We start from the raw sequence: 17591 nt of genomic DNA, 5'->3' as shown, positions 1-17591 counted from the left end.
TGGTTGATCTTCATTCAATGGGTTTCAACTTTTGATATGGGGAGGGTCAGGCTGTGACAGACGATGTCAGTGGGATCCATCACGACTTCGCAGTATGTACAACATCAAAAGATTCCACCCGAGTCTGCATCAACATGCATGGATCTCGAGGTCTGCACAACATTTGAATACACATGAATCGGAATCATAATTAAAGTTTGTCTGGCACGCTAGGTAGGTAGTGTGCGGATTCTTAATCATACTAACTACTACTAACTACTACTAACTACTACTAACTACTACTAGCTACTGCTAGCTACTAGTACAGATAGTTCCAGGTGGTTATGCAATGCATCCGACCTTATACACCCGATGGCGCTAGGGTACATCACTCCACAGAACGACCGTAGAATAATGGAACAAATTCAGCCTTAAATTAATCAATAATTGACATATGGATCGATCTAATGCCAATACCCCCATCCAAACCAGATTCAACCGAACGCAACTCCATACTTGGCGCCAAATAGTCCGTCATTCATTAATCCGTGCACGCTATTACCTATATCCGAAGATCCAGCACGAGATCAGCAGTACAAGGCATGAATCCGAAACAAAGTTCCAAGCTAAACCACAAATAACACCGTTCTACCCGTCTTCCCGTGACGATCTTGATCCTGTCAACTTCCGCAATTCGGCACCAAAACCGGATTCCGGGAAAAACGGCACGGACCTGGGACGCTCCCCCTTTTCTGGGTATCGACTGGTATTCGTATTCGAGCTGGTCCAAACCAGCTCCAAATCAGGTAATATGCTCCACATTACCCAGTTGAGCACATCCGCAGATGGATTTTTCTGGAAGGATTATACATTCGCGGAGCGGGTCAGGGATTTGCATAACTTTTTTTTCTCTTTTTTTTTTCCCGCGACCACGAGAATGGATCGGGATCTGATACTGGATTGGATCCACCTGCCCAGAGTGAAGGTGAGGGATCCAGGGATCCAGGGAAGTTCCCAAGGGTCCTTATGTGAATTGAAATCGAGTAGCCCAGTTATGAGATCTGACCGTAACCTAGATGATCACTTGGGGACGTATATAACATCTACGGGCTCCTACGTGAAGTTCTTGGGTATATTGACTCAAAATGATTGTCTCGGAATCCGCATCGGTAGACAAGGCAAGCCGAATCAGAAACCGCGGATCGGCTTCGAACTGTCGGCTCGGGATCACGGTTCTTATATCTGCGGCCGAGGTCCATTCCCGCTGACAAAAACAAGGATCCACTTGCCTCGGATCTAGAACCAGAGGTAATATATACATCGTTGAATCGAAAATGGGCCAAACTCGGTGAAAGTTCGGGCCTACGCAGTCCAGGCTTTATACACGTTCTTACATCCGAAGATTTGGCCCTTCTTGAGCAACACCATGGATCGCCATGCTGGCTCATTGATGGCGTTCACATAGCGACTAGGTTCAACGCAGAATCCGGCACCCTCGGTGTGGGCGGGCGCTCCATCGATGGAGGGAATGTTAATGTACTTGCCCGTGTAGAATTGGAATGCGGGCTCGGTGCTGTGCACCTCCAGATGGATCCCGGTGCTGGCGCTGCTGAACTGGGCCAGTCGGCGAACGGGGAGGCCACGAGTATCGAGCGGGATCTTGGAGGGGTCCGTCTCCACGACGAAGACGTCGTCGATATGAGAGCCGGTGGCCTGGAGCTCGAAGGGCTTGGTCACATCGCGGGGGAACTTGGCGACCCCGCCCTCTGGAATCCCGGTGGAGTCGATGGGCAGATAGTTGTCCGTTTCGAGCTGAGCGGTGATGCCGGCAATAGTGGCGCGGTCACCAATGTTGAAGTAGCTATATCCGTGAGTTTGGGATTCCTTCTGGATCAGTGAGGGCACCCTACCTGTGATTGGTGATGTTGACGATCGTCTCTTCACACTCATCTCCAACAAACTCCACCTCATACTCGGCCGTCAGGACAGACTTGTTGTCCTCCTTGCTAGCCGTGTACCAGACGCGGACCTCCACGGTACCGGGGTACCCTTCCTCTCCATCCTTACAAAGGTACTTGAAGAGCAAGGCGTCGCGACCATTGCGGTTGACGGTCAGCGGGCCATCAAAGATGCGCTTTCCCCAGCCCTTCTCGCCGCCGTGGAGGGCATTGGGACCATTATTCTTTGCCAGCTGGTAGTCACGACCATTCAGATTCTTGATGAGGCCATCCTTGATTCGGTTGGCAACACGACCAATGGTGGCACCGTAATGCGCGGTGTTGTGCTTAATGTAGTGGTCCTGCGTGGGGAAGCCCAGGACGATGTTCTTGCCGCCCACGCGGAACTCCTGGATAATGGCACCGAGAGGGAGGAAGGTGAATTCAGCTTGTTCAGGGACAGACATGATGAATTGGTCTCTTTTGATGGTGGTAGGGATAAGAAGGTGGGAGATCTCAGGGTCCCAAGTACATGACGTTGGAACCCCGCAATGGGACAGAATCACCCACCGGGTTAAATGGCTCTGAAGCTCGCCGGGATTTAGCCTAAATAGGAACCACAAAGATATGTCAAGAAAGGTTGCATTTAGGCAAGGTCAACGTGAGGTCCTATAGTCAAAGCAAAATAAACTATATAGCTAAGTATCCATGCAAGCCAGAGGAAACTAGGTTCCCCCGTGACTCCACCGGGACCTTGTATTGATGGTTATGCAATGCATTAATATCTCCAAGGGCGGGCGACCTGGAAAAAAAAGCCTAATTTTCGTTTTCACCTATTTTCTTTTTCTTTTCCCTTATGATTTATGTTTTCTTAGCTCTGAAAAGGTACGCAGTCTCAAAGTTCACGGGCTTCGGCGACCTGACATCCGAAACGTTCGAAACGGACGAAACGGGGTTCCGAGCGCCGAAGGATTCTACCCCAGACTTGGCCAAGTCTTTTTTGCGTGCCCCTGGGGCGCAGTTCATATGAAAGTGGTATTAATGTTCAGTCATACTGGTTGCCTAAACCAGTTGGACGTTATAGATTAGAACGGAAAATAAAATCCCGTAAAACCTGTTAGTCATCGTATTCGTTTCAATGCCTCCCAAACGCATCGGCATCTCGGCACCTCGGGCATTGCCCGTCTTGGACAGCACGACAGCTATACCAAGTGGAGTCGGCGAAAAAATAATAATCGACCCACATGCTTCCGCTGACTCAGGGTAAACCGGATTATTGATCAAGAGAAACAGAGAGAAGTAGTATGCGTAGGTCTAGACACGAAAAAACAACGCAAAAAGTTTAAATTGCATTTCGTATTTCTGAGTAAGAAAGCAGAAATGAGAAATCAGAAATTAGATGGAGATAAGGCGTATATCCTATATCCGCGCTGACATGCTTAGTCAAGGTGGAGTCGGTGAGTTGGAATATCCGGTTTGCTTTCAAAGATCTAAGAAAGTGGATTGTGGAGAGAAGAAAAGCCCAGAGAACGCCATGAAACCCGTTTTGAACCCAAACGCCTAAACCCGAACCCAACTGTACAGGACCCTCGTCCAAGGGATCATAGCTCCAATAAAGAATGTCAAAAGAAGTAGAAAAAGACATGTATAGTTATACATGCATCACGTCATACGGCGTTAAATAAAAAAAAAAAAAAAAAAAAAAAAGGGTGAATCAGAAGAAAGAGAAATCATCCTTAGATCGAGGTGATCTCCGTAGGATTTGGGTTGAGGAACTGGTTAAAATCCTCATAGTCCGTTGAAGAGACACAGTTCATCGGCATCTGACGATTGAACATGGGCGACGGGATCTGTTCGTCGAAAGACAAGTTCGAGTAATCCGCCGAAGACATCATCTCCATATCGTCAAAAGGACCGAATCCACTGGTGGGCCATTGTTGTGGACTCTGCAGCGCGAGGGGGTTGACGACGCCGGACATTGACATGCCATAGGGTGGGTTTCCAGATAGAGGATCTTCTTGCTTAATCGGGGCGCGAGCGGTCGGGCTTTGGTGATATGTTGGCGGCGTTGGGGGCAGAGTCTGAGTCTGAGATTGGGATTGAGAGAAAGCATCGGACGAGAAACGAGTGCGGGCGACCGGGGATTGCGCTTCGGAGCTACCGTCCGATGATTCCTGACGCTGCATGCCGTGGCGCCATAGGTCCTGCTGCATGGATTCTGGGTTCTCCTCAAAGTGTTCGCCCTTGGTGTGATCGAGAGCGCCCAAGCGGGTCAGCAGGTCGTGTGTCAATGGGTGGCCGTTGGGCTCGGCCTTCAATCGATCTCCAGGCCAGCCTTCGCCCGTAGTGCTGCGACGGTAAAGCTCCTGAAGTCCGTGCACCAACCAGGCCTGTTGCTGTTCGAGCATCTCAACGTATCTAAAGGAGGACGCAATTAGTTAGGAATGGTCCACTTGATGTAGATCCTGGGGCGAGATTGCTCACCCTTTCGGATACACTTTATCATGGGCCTTCTTGCGCTCTCCGAAGACGCAGACCGCATTGTCTGCCCGACACCGTGAACAGGGGCTTGATCCATCACACTGGACCGGTCAGTCGCTGGATGGATAGGCATCCATGGAGATCACATACCTTGGATTTCTTCAAGCGACACCGATCGCAGGCCTTGCATACACGCTTACGAACATTGTCAGAGTGCGAGTGATCGGAGTTGGGTGTTGATTGGCGCGCCGCCATGATGTATATATGGAAATCGGGAGTCGACGAGGTATTAAGGAGTAAGAGCACCAATATAGCTCGGTTGTAGAAAGCGAGAGGGTGCGTTGGAAAGGAAATCCTTTTGGGCGAGCTATACTTCCAAATGCGGCGGGAGGGGAAGTGATCGACGTCAACCAGTCAATGATCTAATGACGATGTCGAAAGTATGTACCGTTCACAATTGACTTTGGAAAGTAAGGTTGACAGGTTTTGCGGTTGCAATGTCATATACCAGTCATTCAAAGATGGGAAGGAGGGGGGGGGGAATGGGGCCCTTTTTGAGTTCTTGGTAAAGAGGGATTTAAATGCAATCGAATTTACTTAGAAATGCCTAGGAGTCCTCGATCGGGATCGAATCAGAAGTCTATACTGGGTCCACCGTGGTGATCACAGGGCCGGTTTTCTTTTTTTCCTTCGATTTTCCTTTTTCTGATTTCTTTTTTCCGTTTTAATTTGCATTTTCTTTTTTTTTTTTTCCCAATTGTATACAAGTGGAGTTCTGGAAACTCGGCATTTCGCAAAGTTCACTAGCCCGGAACGGAGCTTCGGCCTCGGAGACATTTCGTGACGTATATCCGGAGAGTTTGTACTTCCGTCGCTTCGTCTCCGATGGATCACCTGGAGGATCAACTACTTCTGGTATATGGTCTGATCTATGAGAGACAGAATCAAGAATAATTCTCGAGCAGATCAAAAAGTGTAGGGCTACAGCCAAGCAAAACTGCATAAAATACTGGATAACCGGCAAGACTATGCCGAGTCCAGTATAACGGAACGCTAACCCCGTTCCAGGGAATTATTAATCCGTTTTATGCGCTGAATCATAATTCGGTCACGATCTGATGAGCAGTCGAGAACAACCTCTCGCCCTGTGATTCATGAGTATGAAGTCCCCTTTTCTATCCAATAAATTAGCTTGGGAATACGGTGGTTCCATGCAACCTTCAAGTCCATGACGTGACCATCGGGGTTCAAACTCTACCCGACCGACCGGGGTTCGTCTAGAACGATAATACTTAGAACACGAGCATGAAGACTTCCAAGTGGCGCCCTGATCCATGCTCCGTGATCCACGTCGTGGGTTGAGATCTCCGCATGCCGCATGCGGACCGCGTGCGGTTTTCTTTTCTTTGATGTCGATCTGCCCCAGGTGACAAAGATCGAGACAACTCCAGGGACAGTTCGTAGCTCGGTACCTGTCCACGGGCAAATGTCCTGATTGGCTCTGGGTCCCGCAAAACTTCCCTGTTCCAACCAAATGACGTAGGTTGCCCTGTTTGGGGTTGTTCTAGATATCACGGAGCTTGTTTCCGCCTTGCTCACCGCACAGTCCACGTTTTCTTTTCCATAACATGAAATGGGAAAAAATCACATCCGAAAGCTAGGGTTGAACGAATCGGAGGCCACATTATCCAGGAACCTACATACAGTAGCGTACATCTTACAGGGAACACCAATTAGGGTATATATATTATCCACAACACACACAGCACAGTCGCCGGAATAAACATCCCTGCGTCTCGTCCGTATCGGTCTCGGGAGATTCTCGGCCTTGACCAATGCCGAACAATCGTCGCGCCCGGGGGCGCTTGGTCACCTCCGTCGTGGTTGGGGGCAATGCAGTCGTATGAACGGACTGACCAGTTCGAGACGAGGGCCGATCTGGGCCCTGCAAATGGATCCTGCGGGCTTCAACGACGCGACGGACCAAATCTATAGGTTTCTTTAGCACGCGATCGCCCCTCCTTTTGATCACTTCTCACATACGAGCAAAGGTCTCTTCGATGTTGACCATCTCCCGCGCACTCGTTTCCATAAATCCGCACCCATGTCGACGCGCATACTCTAGCCCCTCTCGAGAGGTGACGGCGCGCCCGTCTTTCAGGTCGCATTTGTTCCCAGCCACAATCTTCACGGGCGGCGGCGTGCCCACCCCCGGTCCGGCGGTAGGACCGAGCTCTTTGCGCAATCGTTGATTATCCTCCACACGCTGTTCGGCTTCCATATCGATCAGATCCATGAAATGATCCAAGGTTTCCAGACTGGAGGGGTTTGTAATGTCGTAGACCAAGAGGAAGGCATCGGATTTGAGGGTGTTGGCGGTCCATAGTCCGCGGTATTCCTCCTGACCGGCGGTGTCAGTGATGGACAGGAAGTAGGGGAGGCCGTCGACAGTGCGGGTGACTGAGTATGAATCCTCTGCGCGTACATTAGTACTGATCGCGTGGTCGGACGCGCCGTGCGACCACGCGATCGAGAATGAATCGCAAGAGGGACGGGAGACCATGTAACTACCGATCGTTGGGTCATATCTAAGGTATATTAGCGACACGGTCTGGTGTGCCACCGTTCAGGGGGGGGGGATGTTTACTCGTGAATCCATTGACTACGGACCAGCCGCAGCGTGATGGACGATTTCCCTATTCCCCGATCTGATCAGATCTCGATCGCGCAAATTCCCACAGCAATGGCACCGAATCACAGAGGACATCAGGTCCCAGGAGAAGAAAAAAGGTTATAGGGACGTACCGCATCCTCCGTCGCCGCAGATGGTTACTGAGATGTTGTCTGCCATCGCGTCGACCACGACGGCCTGCTATCCAGAGAACCGATAATATGAGGGATTTTCTGATAGATTACCTTACCGTAATGACCGGGATCTGGTGGCGGAGAAAGAGTTGCAGAGAGGAGGAGAAACCAGAGATGTCAATGTTGATAAGGGACTCGTTTCAGAATTGAAGACTCCCTCTATACTCTTTTTGTTTTCGTTTATAGCTACTGGCCGGTTCTTCCTATCCCCTAGACTCAGGTATCGGTCGACTGAGTCGAATTCATACTTTCCACTCCCCCCTTGTCATCGGCAATGCTAATGTGATAGATCCACTACTTTCTCGTAACGACAATTACTTACACGGATTCCGGGGGAAAACCAGATGATTCTCTCAGGGGAGCAGGGTCTCAAACGAGCAATAAGCAAACAAATTAAGACATAGGTAAAGCGATAATAGATGTCATGATATAGTGCTATAGTTATCAGATTATCTAGATCTGGTTTCACCGTCGTTGTCCTACAAAATGCGAAGGTTGACTTCCCCGTATTTAGTGGGTCCAGTCGCCTTGTACTTTTGAGAATGAAAGAGGAGAAGGGGGATTCACCACTTTCCCTTCTACATCTCCCTGAGAAACGAACAGCGACAATCAAAAACTTCGATCCCCAGGTCCATCTCGTCTTTGTCGGGATCGATCTTTATGACTCTTTGACAGGTGGAGTCCCTCGTCCAACGTGACTGGATTCCAAGCCGCTGGTCCCTCTTTTCCCGAGAGTTTGGATCACTGTCTGAGCTTTGCATTTCTGGGTCCTCGATGCAAGGCCGAGCGAGGCCTATCCAACTGCCCTTCCTTCTTTATTCAAGGGTTCTCCCTCATGGATCAGTTCAACTTGGATTTTACTTCCCGTGATGACTCTCAGGAGGGAGGGGTGTCCCTCCCGCAGTCTTTGCCCCAGGACCCCTTGATGGTCTTTCCTAACCCACCGGGGAACTATGGCTACGGTAACATGTTGTCGCAGGACGCCAATATGTCTCTGAATGCCTATGGTCGTCCAGGACCACAGGGGGACCTGGAAGGTCGTCTCTCTAATGTCATGTTGGCTTATGACGCTACCAATCCGGCCATGCAGATGGGCATGGATCCCAACGCCTTCAACTACGTGCCCACCACGTACCCCGCCACCTCCATGGGCCTCGCGCCGATAGACCAACCGCAACTTCATCCCTCTTTCTCGCCCTTCCAACCCTTACCACCGCACCCGCAGTATCTTCAACAACCGCCACCGCTACAGCAACACCAACCCCAACCCCAGCAGTCACCACTGCAAGCGCAAGCGCAACCACAAGCACAAGCACAACAACAGCAGCAGCAGCCTCCGAGGCTACCTCCACCACGCACCGAACCGGACAACAGTGCTGGCACTGGCTCTTCAGGGAGCTTTGGAGATTCAGACTTCTCCCGAGCAAGCGATCAGTCTCAGGCCCGACCCCGACCCGTTCAAGAGCGCGCCCGACAGCCCCCGTACGCGCCCACAACCCTGCGGCCTCTTCAACCCCTCGCAATACAACCCAAGAAGCCAGTGCACAAAGGTGAGTGATACAGAGAATCCCGACTTTTTATCTGCAGACTGACGGGTTGAGCTTGCAGACCAGTCTCCTGGATTGAGTACTCCTGATGCCGGCCACACGGAGCACACGGGCATCTACTCCAGCAGTGGCTTTGATGTTCTGGGGGTTTTGGTGAGTATTGGTGGTCAAGAATGAGATGACCGGGTCTGACCATCAATAGAGCCGAGTGGCAGTCCGTCCGAATCCCAAAATCAACATTGGTGCCGTTGATTTGTCATGTGCCTTTGTTCTTTGCGATATTCTACGGGAAGATCATCCGATTGTGTATGTGTCAGAGGCCTTTGAACGGCTGACTGGCTACACCAAAGAGGAGATTGTCGACCGCAATTGCCGCTTCCTGCAGGACCCGAACGGCAGTTTGAAGGCTGGTATGAAGCGGACCTTTGTTGATGGACAGACAGTTTACCGCTTGCGTTCAACTATTGATGAACGGAGTGAGATCCAGGCCAGTATCATCAACTACCGCAAGGGTGGCCAGCCCTTCATGAACCTTATCACCATGATTCCCATTCAGTGGAACTCGGAAGAATATCGGTTTTACGTTGGTTTCCAGGTCGATCTGGTCGAGAAACCGGATGCGATCACGCGGAGAAACCCTGGTACGTGACCATTAATTGCTTCCTCTCTTCATTCTAACTGACCGTCAAATAGATGGCACCTACAGTATCAACTATCAACGGGATCAGCTACCGCAGTATATGGTACCATCACCAGAGATTTACCGGATGCGACCTGATCTTGCGACCCAGTTTGGCCATGACGAAGTGACGGCCATCCTCAATGCCGTAGGTGTCCCTGGCTCGAGTCTATCGCGAAACTACTTGGATCGCATTTTGGTTGAGAACACCGATGATCTGATCCACGTGTTGTCCTTTAATGGCGAGTTCCTATACCTCTCACCATCCTGCAAGCGGATTCTGGAATACGATTCCATTGAGCTGGTGGGGAAGACATTGTCGACGGTCTGCCATCCTAGCGATATTGGACCCGTGATCCGTGACCTGCGGGCGAGCACTACACCGGCCCCGGTTAGCGTTGTGTATCGCATCCGCCAAAAGTATCGAGGATACATTTGGTTTGAGAGTCATGGTGCCTGGCATATTGATCCCAACCAAGGCCGCAAGTATCTCGTGATGACTGGCCGTCCACGACCGGTGTATGCGCTGGATCAAATCGCCCGCCTGGGCTCCTCGGCGGCGCTCGCCGAAAATGACGTGTGGGCTAAAATTTCCTTGTCTGGTGTCATCTTGTTCGTGACAACCAAGTCCAAACCGGTGCTAGGACGCACCCCCGATGACTTGGTCGGTAAGAGCCTGCAAGATCTTATGGAGCCCGAAGATGGTCCCGACGCCATTTCGGAAGCCCTAGAAGCGGCTGCGTCGAGTTTCATCCACGAGAGTGACAATGCCAGTGACAAAACCAAAAAGGAACCACCGTCGTTCCGACACCAAATCCGACACAAAAAGGGCCATGCGCTTTCTGCCCACACCACTCTCTACGCTGGTGACTCTGCGAACGGCCTCAGACCCTCATTCCTCGTTGCTCAAATACGATTCGCACGAGCATTCCCACCGTCTGCTGCTGCCACAGCTGCCGCCGAGGATGATGCCATGGCCGATATTCCCGGCACCAGCAAGAGTACCACCCTCACCACCTCTGACTCTAACCCTCCTCGCCAGTACGGTGCCCTTGGGCAGCGTATGCCCGATCTCTCCACTCTCATCGGCTTGAATGGTCTACCCACTGGCAACCGCAGCCTCTCTCCCTCCGATTCACCTGCCACCCTGTTCATTGAATTGAATCCCACTCGCGGATCCAGCTGGCAGATTGAATTGCGTGAACTCGAAAAACAGAATCGAACTTTAACCGATGAGCTACAGCGTCTGGTGAACCGACGCAAAAAGCGAAAGCGGAAGCAGATTGCCATCTCGGTGGAGAAATCGTGTTCAATGTGCAACACCAAAAACACCCCCGAATGGCGTCGTGGTCCGAGCGGGAATCGAGACCTGTGTAACAGCTGTGGCTTGCGATGGGCGAAACAGATGCGCAGTCAGAATCCACCTCAAGCATCGTCCTCGGCTCTAGAACTGAAGTTTGGTGCGGTCTGAGGAAATTTGAGCTTGATGATGAAAAATGGCGGATACTTTGGAGCGTTTGGTACGCTGATTTGTTGGTTTGGTTATACCCCCTAATTCGAGGTTTGGTTTGCATCAATTTGATATTGTATATGATCTGTTATCCAGATTGGCATCTATTCAGCTTGACGTCTTTATGCCCAAAATTGATTCATCTCATAATCAATAGTCTATATAATACAGGGTCAGTCTACTGTACAAAGCAGACCCACCAAAATCTAGTTCTAGTTCTAGTTCATGCAAAGATGCTATGCCTCCCTCGATGTCAACCACTTGTTCAACCAGCTTCTTTCGACCGATTCCACTTCTTCCGCTGAGCAATCGCGACGAATAGCGTCGTCCACATCCCCGGCACCACGTTCATCTAACGCTATCCGCACCTCGGCATAGCTCAGCTTCTCAACTCCTCCACCGCCCCGGATCATCGCATCATCGATAGCAAGATACTCGAGGTACTGCAATAATCGACGCCGATAAACCAAGCCAGCTAGCGCCGTCCCAGCGAACCGATCATGTTTTTTAACAAGCCCAAAGACGGCACATGCCTGCAGCACAGACGCAGCGTTGGCAGTCTCAACCCAAGCCGGACTGGCCAGCTGGATCAAGAGCTTGAATGACTCGACATCACTTATTGGCTTTGATTCCGGGTTCGCACCTGTGTACGCCTGCAGAGCCAACGCCTTCCGTTTCGAAGCCCTCTCCCGGTCTTTCGTAATCTGCCCCGGAACCCGACATGTAGCCGGCGTAATCGCCGACCCAAAGATAGGAATAATCAGCGGCGTGAACTCGCCGCAAATCATCAAAATCAAAGTAAATGGAATCATACGCTGAACATCCCTCGCCGAACGCCTCACGAGCTGGAACTGGCCTCTCCCCAGCCCCAGACTGCGAAGATCATATGTATTCCTCGACGGTGCAGGGCCAGCATTCGATGTCTTTTCAGACGTGGTGGGATTGATGGGGTTTGGGACCTTGCGCGGTGGAGACGTCGGCAGATAGGCGGGTAGACCTAATTCTCTTCTTAATGGGAGCGAGGCACGGTAATTCCGAAAGACGTTCTTCAGGCCTGTTTTGTAGAAGGTGAGGTATGCGCGGCCGATGGCGATGAAGCGCTGCAGCTTTGCTGGGACTGCGGCGGTTGGAGGGAGGGTCTCTGGAAGGGCGAGATCGGCGGGAAGGGTGCTAAGTGGTGCGTTGATCTCGTGTGCTTCTGGTGCGACTACTGTGTTTGGGGAGTTCTTATCGCTAGGTTGCGCTTGTAGGGGTGCGGAGGTCGTTGAGAAGAGTTTGTGAGATTGGCGGAGAAGAACTGCGTGATATGGAGGTCGACATGACAACCGGAGGATACAGGTGCCTCGGGCGAGAGATGACATGGTCGATTGAGATGGTGAAATGGTCGAGTGATGTTGGCGTTATCGTGTGACGCGGAGATGAAACAATGAAACTGGAAATTATGGACACCTGAGGCATACACAGAACTATACGAACCGAGGTACGATGTAAATTGATGAATGTAGGAACACCATATCCATACGCAGAAAGGATGAATACAGATAGATATATGGTATTGACCACACTTGAAAAGCTTCATCAGTCGTTACAGCTCAACTTGTACAGCCACCATGGACTCCGACAAAAATCCAGTCACGAACAACCAGGCCATCTTCTTGCCATTCTCGGGCTCAATTGGGACCAAAACAGATGCACTGCCTGTGCGAATTCGCGAGCCGTCATCCTCAAAAAGGATTTTTTTTCCCATTTACTCGAACCTGCCTGAGGGCGGGCGTACCAGACCTGCACTGGGTCAAGGCCATTCGGGTCTTTTGCAGTTTTGGCCAGCTTGAGGTGCTGTGAGATACCAGCGACCACAAAGCCACTTGCATCATTTGAGACAGTTCGGTAAGGATCAGCATAATAGCTAGGGTTATCCGTTACTGTGCTAAAAGGGATGGTAGTGTGCACGGAAAGTGTGTTGTTGGTCGCGTGCCGATCAGCCAGATAGAGCTCGCCGCCCATAGCACTGGAGATAACCACTTCGTTCTTAGTGCGACCATGACCGAGGCCATTGTTGTTCCAGAGACCAGTATGAGCAATTGAGGCCTCAATGCCGGCTGTCGCATCGCTCGTTGCCAGATCGGTCAGCTGGACGTGGATGATGGACGACCACTTAGCGCGCGGATAGACATCCTCAATAAGACGCATGGTGCCATCTCGGTAGAAGTGATCATTAGTCACGTAGAACGAGTCCGGGCTGACGGCGTGGATGTCATTGGGGGTGCTAACGAGCGGGTGGAGAATGGAACGGACATGCTGCACCGAATTCGACTGCAAGACGTGGCGGAACAGCTCAATCTGAGACCGTGCCTTGAAGATCTCTCCTGAAGTTTCATTTGACTCAAAATATTCGGGGTTAGGCAAGTGGTTAACGGCAAAGATATACACCGCGTCCTCTTGCGTGGGATCCTCAATGACGTCGATTCCATGGGTCACGAATGAGCCCTTGAAGTTCGTAAAAGCCAGCCTCTTGGACTTGAATGTCTATAATAAGAAAAGTCCTGTCAATCATCTGAATCCAACTCGCATCATACAAATTAACTCACTTTTGGGTCAATCACATGAATCGATCCACGGGCTGGTGGATGAGGCGTCAGATGGCCTAGGCCCGGGAACCAGTCAAAACGAGTGTCTTTGGTATCTTCGCACGCGGTAAACAACAAGTTGGCCGGGCGGTAGTGGTGCACGTCCTCGCAATGGATGGTATCCTCAATGCGGATAGGACCTTGACCTTCTCCTAGAATCGTCGGTGTTGGAGTTTCAAATACACCACCAATTTTTACAAAATGGACAATCACAGGAAGCCAAAACGCTAGCAAGCCCGCCACCAAGCCAAGGCCAAACAAGGAACGAAAAGCCCCCATGGTGACATGGGATGTTGTGAGATTCGAAACAAGGGAGGAAGGAGGGAACAACCTCGGATATGTGGTTTCTCATATCTTTCCCCACTCAAGATCGTCATAGCCGGGTGGGTACCAGAGAGGACCGGATTGGAACAAATCTACGTGCGATAATATATAAAGCAAATGCAATTGACTATCCTAAGCAATAATGATTGTTTTTTGGACGTCCAGGAGTTTTCTGATTAAATCAGTGCTGGAAACATCAATGTCAAATCCATAGGATGTAGAAGAAATCATTATCGAGGTCATGGCGGAAGTGACCGTTGGGCAAGTTAGTCCGAAAAAAAAAAAAGATATACCATTGTGCAAATTCCCATTTCCACTCGCTTTCCCATTCACAATTCCCATTCGCATCCCCTTCATGTCATCATGGCAGTGACCTGGTCTACCGTAGAGACTGCTTCGCCTCCAGGAACTCCTGGTCGCTAGCATCGAGAACATCGTACTCCTCGTCGGTCAGGAAACCCGCGTCAGTGTCGGTCCCGTCCAGAGTGAGGCTCTCCACATCTTCGAGAATATCTCCTTCTGAAGCCGTCGAAATAGTAGGGGGAGGGCGAACGGCATTTACAGCTTCATGAGTGCTGGTCTCAGGAGACTCCTTCTCCAACTTGGGGAAGATCATACGGCTGCCGGTGATCTCGGTGTCGTCGGTGGAAATGTGAGATTCCACAGGCCCGGCCATGAAAGGTTCAGCAGTAGCCTGGACTTGAATGTCGCACCAGAGACGGTGGCCGATGGGAGTACCGTTGGGCAGCTTGAGACGCCAGTATGAGATGGCAGTGCCTTCGCGCTGTGAGCTCCGGAGGTTCACAGTAAAGTCAGCAGTACTACCAGGCTCCACAGGGGTAATCAGACTGTTGCTCTTCATTGCCAAGTGGATGGATTCAACGCCCGACGGGTGGTCAGAGTCAACGTTGAACATGGCATCTCCACCAGAGAAGCGAACGTCACTACCCACCGGCCAAGCGTTGGGTCCGGGGTTGTAAAGGGTCCATGTCTGACGGAAGCACGTGTCAGGAGGCAATTTGGTACCATCAGCGATGGTATCGCGCATGAAATAAGCCTGGAAGTCAGCCAATTCGCCGGAGCAGGGGGGCTCAGGCTTGGTCGCATCAACCTCCACGGGCGCCTGCTCTACAACTGGCTCCTTCTCTTCAGAAGTTTCGAAGGTACAATGGGAGATCTGAGACTGGGCAGGAGAGTACACAGGAGCAGCAGGAGCAGCAGCTTGGTCGCCCAAGGTGCGGTCGTCAGTGACAGTGCTTACAGTCACTGTGCGAACAGGAGTCCTGAACTTCACCAATGGGTGGGTTCGGTTGTGGGTGTGGGTTGGAAGAGCCTCGCAGTTGGCGCAGAAATCAATGTCATCGCAGACGGCACACTTGTAGCGAATTCCATTGATATAGCTCTGGGCGGGCTTGTCTTTGCACAGAGGTCCATCACAGAAGATGCCATAATGGATCTCCCAATCATGAGCCTGCTGCTCGGCGAGGGCTTCATAGACTGGGGCAAATCGGTGCCTGGGATGACTCTGGGAAGCATTTACGATGCAGTCCGGACAGTAGTCCCAATCAGGGCAATCAAGACACTTGTGGCGGGTGCCAACAATGTTCTAGGTCCACGTTAGTAATGCTACTTTTAAGCCATATGAAGGAAAGGTGGACAATCATTACCTTCTCACAGCCATCACAGATAGCTGCATGCTGGAACTGACGACCAGGGAGACAGCGAGACAAGATCAAGTTCTTCAAGCAGAAGTTGCGATCCGATCCAAGCGAAAATGAATGAGCAGGGTGATGACCATGCTTGTTCCTCAGAAGGCAACGGAGACACAGATCGTAATCTTCGCATTCATTGCAGCGCACCAAGTTGCTCTCATCAGTCTCTGTTCAGGGCATTTAGCGATTGTAATACACTGTTATTGGACTAGAAAGCAACATACCACGACAACATCCGTTGCACATAGGCTTCTCCTCTTGAGCGGGCACTTCCTTGTGAGACACATAAGCAGGCGTAGGGGCTGGGGCAGGAACGGGAGCCACTGTCTCGGCGATTGGCTCTTGTGCTGGCCGAGAGGATAGGGGCTTGGTCGCTTGGACCTGTGCTGGGTGAGGCGGAATGGTTTCGGTAGTACTGTTGGTCACGATGCCATTTTCGACCGAGCGCTTAATAAGCCAGTGGCCTTCTCCACGGCACAAAGCACCGTTCGTGACACATGCGGGGCACAGGTCGTAATCGCCGTTCTCGCAGATACCACAGTGAAAGTGCTCATTTGCAATTGAGCGACCGCAGTTGTTGCAATCAATGCAGAACATCCCACTAGGGGAATTGTGAGAGATAACTGGGAAGCGAAGTGTGTCGTTCTCCATTTCGAAATTGCGGTAGTGAGGCTCGCTTGTATTCGCAAGCTCCTTTATTCCGTACACTCCAGTCGACAGTGACTCACCGAAGGCAGCAGTAGGAGCAGGAGATGAAGCAGTGTTGGCAGGAAGAGTCTCAGTGGAACCTACAGGAATGGGGGAACTTAAGACAGTGTCCAGGTAGCTATGTCTCGGAGGGGTTGGGTTCTGATTCACGAGCTCAGCCGAGCTCTCCGTAGGCGCAGGGGCCGATGAATCGACTGTGCTAGCCTTAATGCGAAGCTTGGATTTGGCTTTGCCTGCTCGGTAAAGTTGTTTGTAGACCCCTTGGTTGTCGCTGTCTAAGTGAATGTAACAACCGGCGCTGTCGGAATAGCGTTCAAGGATGACGTTGACATCCGCCGGAACGCCGAGCAAAGTGCGGAGCTAAACCCAACGCATTTGTCAGTCAACAAGTAACCAAGTTAGGGTGTTTTGATGTTTCATTTTCGGATAAGAATGATGATCAATCTTGGCAATCCAGCACAAGAATGGTATTGATCGTTATCACGATAAGAGATGTGGGCGGACTGGATGTCCGGTCGGAGCTAGAGTGGAGACACTCTTACCTTCTGCGGGAACACTTGAGCCCGAAGATCTCTCAACGGAAGCTTGAAGCGACGGTTGCTGTCGTTAAAGAGCACTTTGACAGTAACGAGGTGATCTGGGCCTGGATGTGATGGAAGGGCCGGGGTAGCCATGATGTAGACTACCGGGGGAAAGCGGATGATAGAAGAAGTATGGAGAGAAGAAAGCTAGAGAGATAAGACGGGTGTACTAGGAGAGAGAGAAGGGAAGGGTTTGAAGGAGCCCAGTACTAAAGTTTGGAGATACAGAAGTGAAAGAAACGACGACGGATGATAGAGTTGTATACAGAAATGATGAAGAGGGGAAAGAAATAGGAAAGCAAAGAAGCCTGGACAGCAATCGTTGTACGGAAATCGGGGTCACTGGGTCAGCTGGTGTCGTGGGCGGTGTACGATTAGGTAATGAGGCCGGGCACTTTGCAAGTAGATATACGTAGTTGGTACATGGAAGTACAGAGTAAGCGGGGGATGGGTACATTATATGTACAAGAACATACAATTCACCAAGAAAAGCGACTCCCTAGTGACTTCTGAGATAACATTTACGTTGGCAAGAATCAAGTTAGGTACTTTTGGTGGTATTTCGTAACCCCGTTAAGCGGAAAACCAGAAGAGAACCATGAGGTCATGCAAAAAAAGGGGGGGCCTAGATCATGCAAAGT

General features: G+C 50.9%; 7 protein-coding genes across 7 annotated transcripts; 1 reads left to right on the top strand and 6 right to left on the bottom strand.

The window, feature by feature from the left end:
* Positions 1-1341: 1341 nt before the first annotated feature.
* N7484_007680 (uncharacterized protein) lies at positions 1342-2383 on the bottom strand (the record flags this gene model as incomplete). Its single annotated transcript, XM_057118067.1, has 2 exons — positions 1342-1840; positions 1890-2383. 2 exons carry the CDS (start codon positions 2381-2383, stop codon positions 1342-1344), a joined length of 993 nt encoding a protein of 330 aa, XP_056971102.1.
* Positions 2384-3652: 1269 nt separating this feature from the next.
* Positions 3653-4652, bottom strand: N7484_007679 (Zn(II)2Cys6 transcription factor domain-containing protein; the record flags this gene model as incomplete). The annotated part of the gene is made up of 3 exons (XM_057118066.1): positions 3653-4334; positions 4401-4498; positions 4548-4652. 3 exons carry the CDS (start codon positions 4650-4652, stop codon positions 3653-3655), a joined length of 885 nt encoding a protein of 294 aa, XP_056971101.1.
* Positions 4653-6144: 1492 nt separating this feature from the next.
* N7484_007678 (putative RAS small monomeric GTPase) lies at positions 6145-7248 on the bottom strand (the record flags this gene model as incomplete). Its single annotated transcript, XM_057118065.1, has 3 exons — positions 6145-6386; positions 6441-6872; positions 7203-7248. The coding sequence occupies 3 exons, from the start codon at positions 7246-7248 to the stop codon at positions 6145-6147; spliced, it is 720 nt and encodes a 239-aa protein (XP_056971100.1).
* An 849-nt stretch (positions 7249-8097) lies between these two features.
* Positions 8098-10959, top strand: lreA (uncharacterized protein; the record flags this gene model as incomplete). Its single annotated transcript, XM_057118064.1, has 4 exons — positions 8098-8812; positions 8871-8962; positions 9012-9450; positions 9503-10959. 4 exons carry the CDS (start codon positions 8098-8100, stop codon positions 10957-10959), a joined length of 2703 nt encoding a protein of 900 aa, XP_056971099.1.
* A 275-nt stretch (positions 10960-11234) lies between these two features.
* Positions 11235-12359, bottom strand: N7484_007676 (uncharacterized protein; the record flags this gene model as incomplete). The annotated part of the gene is made up of 1 exon (XM_057118063.1): positions 11235-12359. One exon carries the CDS (start codon positions 12357-12359, stop codon positions 11235-11237), a length of 1125 nt encoding a protein of 374 aa, XP_056971098.1.
* A 224-nt stretch (positions 12360-12583) lies between these two features.
* Positions 12584-13904, bottom strand: N7484_007675 (serum paraoxonase/arylesterase family protein; the record flags this gene model as incomplete). The annotated part of the gene is made up of 3 exons (XM_057118062.1): positions 12584-12696; positions 12756-13524; positions 13587-13904. 3 exons carry the CDS (start codon positions 13902-13904, stop codon positions 12584-12586), a joined length of 1200 nt encoding a protein of 399 aa, XP_056971097.1.
* A 424-nt stretch (positions 13905-14328) lies between these two features.
* On the bottom strand, positions 14329-17043 carry N7484_007674 (ZZ type zinc finger domain protein; the record flags this gene model as incomplete). The annotated part of the gene is made up of 4 exons (XM_057118061.1): positions 14329-15555; positions 15617-15828; positions 15886-16729; positions 16912-17043. 4 exons carry the CDS (start codon positions 17041-17043, stop codon positions 14329-14331), a joined length of 2415 nt encoding a protein of 804 aa, XP_056971096.1.
* Positions 17044-17591: the final 548 nt, after the last annotated feature.

This window comes from Penicillium longicatenatum, assembly GCF_028827895.1.
Source record: "Penicillium longicatenatum strain IBT 33135 chromosome Unknown contig_4_segment0_segment0, whole genome shotgun sequence".
In the NCBI taxonomy this organism is placed as follows: domain Eukaryota; kingdom Fungi; phylum Ascomycota; class Eurotiomycetes; order Eurotiales; family Aspergillaceae; genus Penicillium; species Penicillium longicatenatum.
Note: the sequence above shows the minus strand (reverse complement) of the source record. Positions and strands in the feature narration are given on the sequence as shown.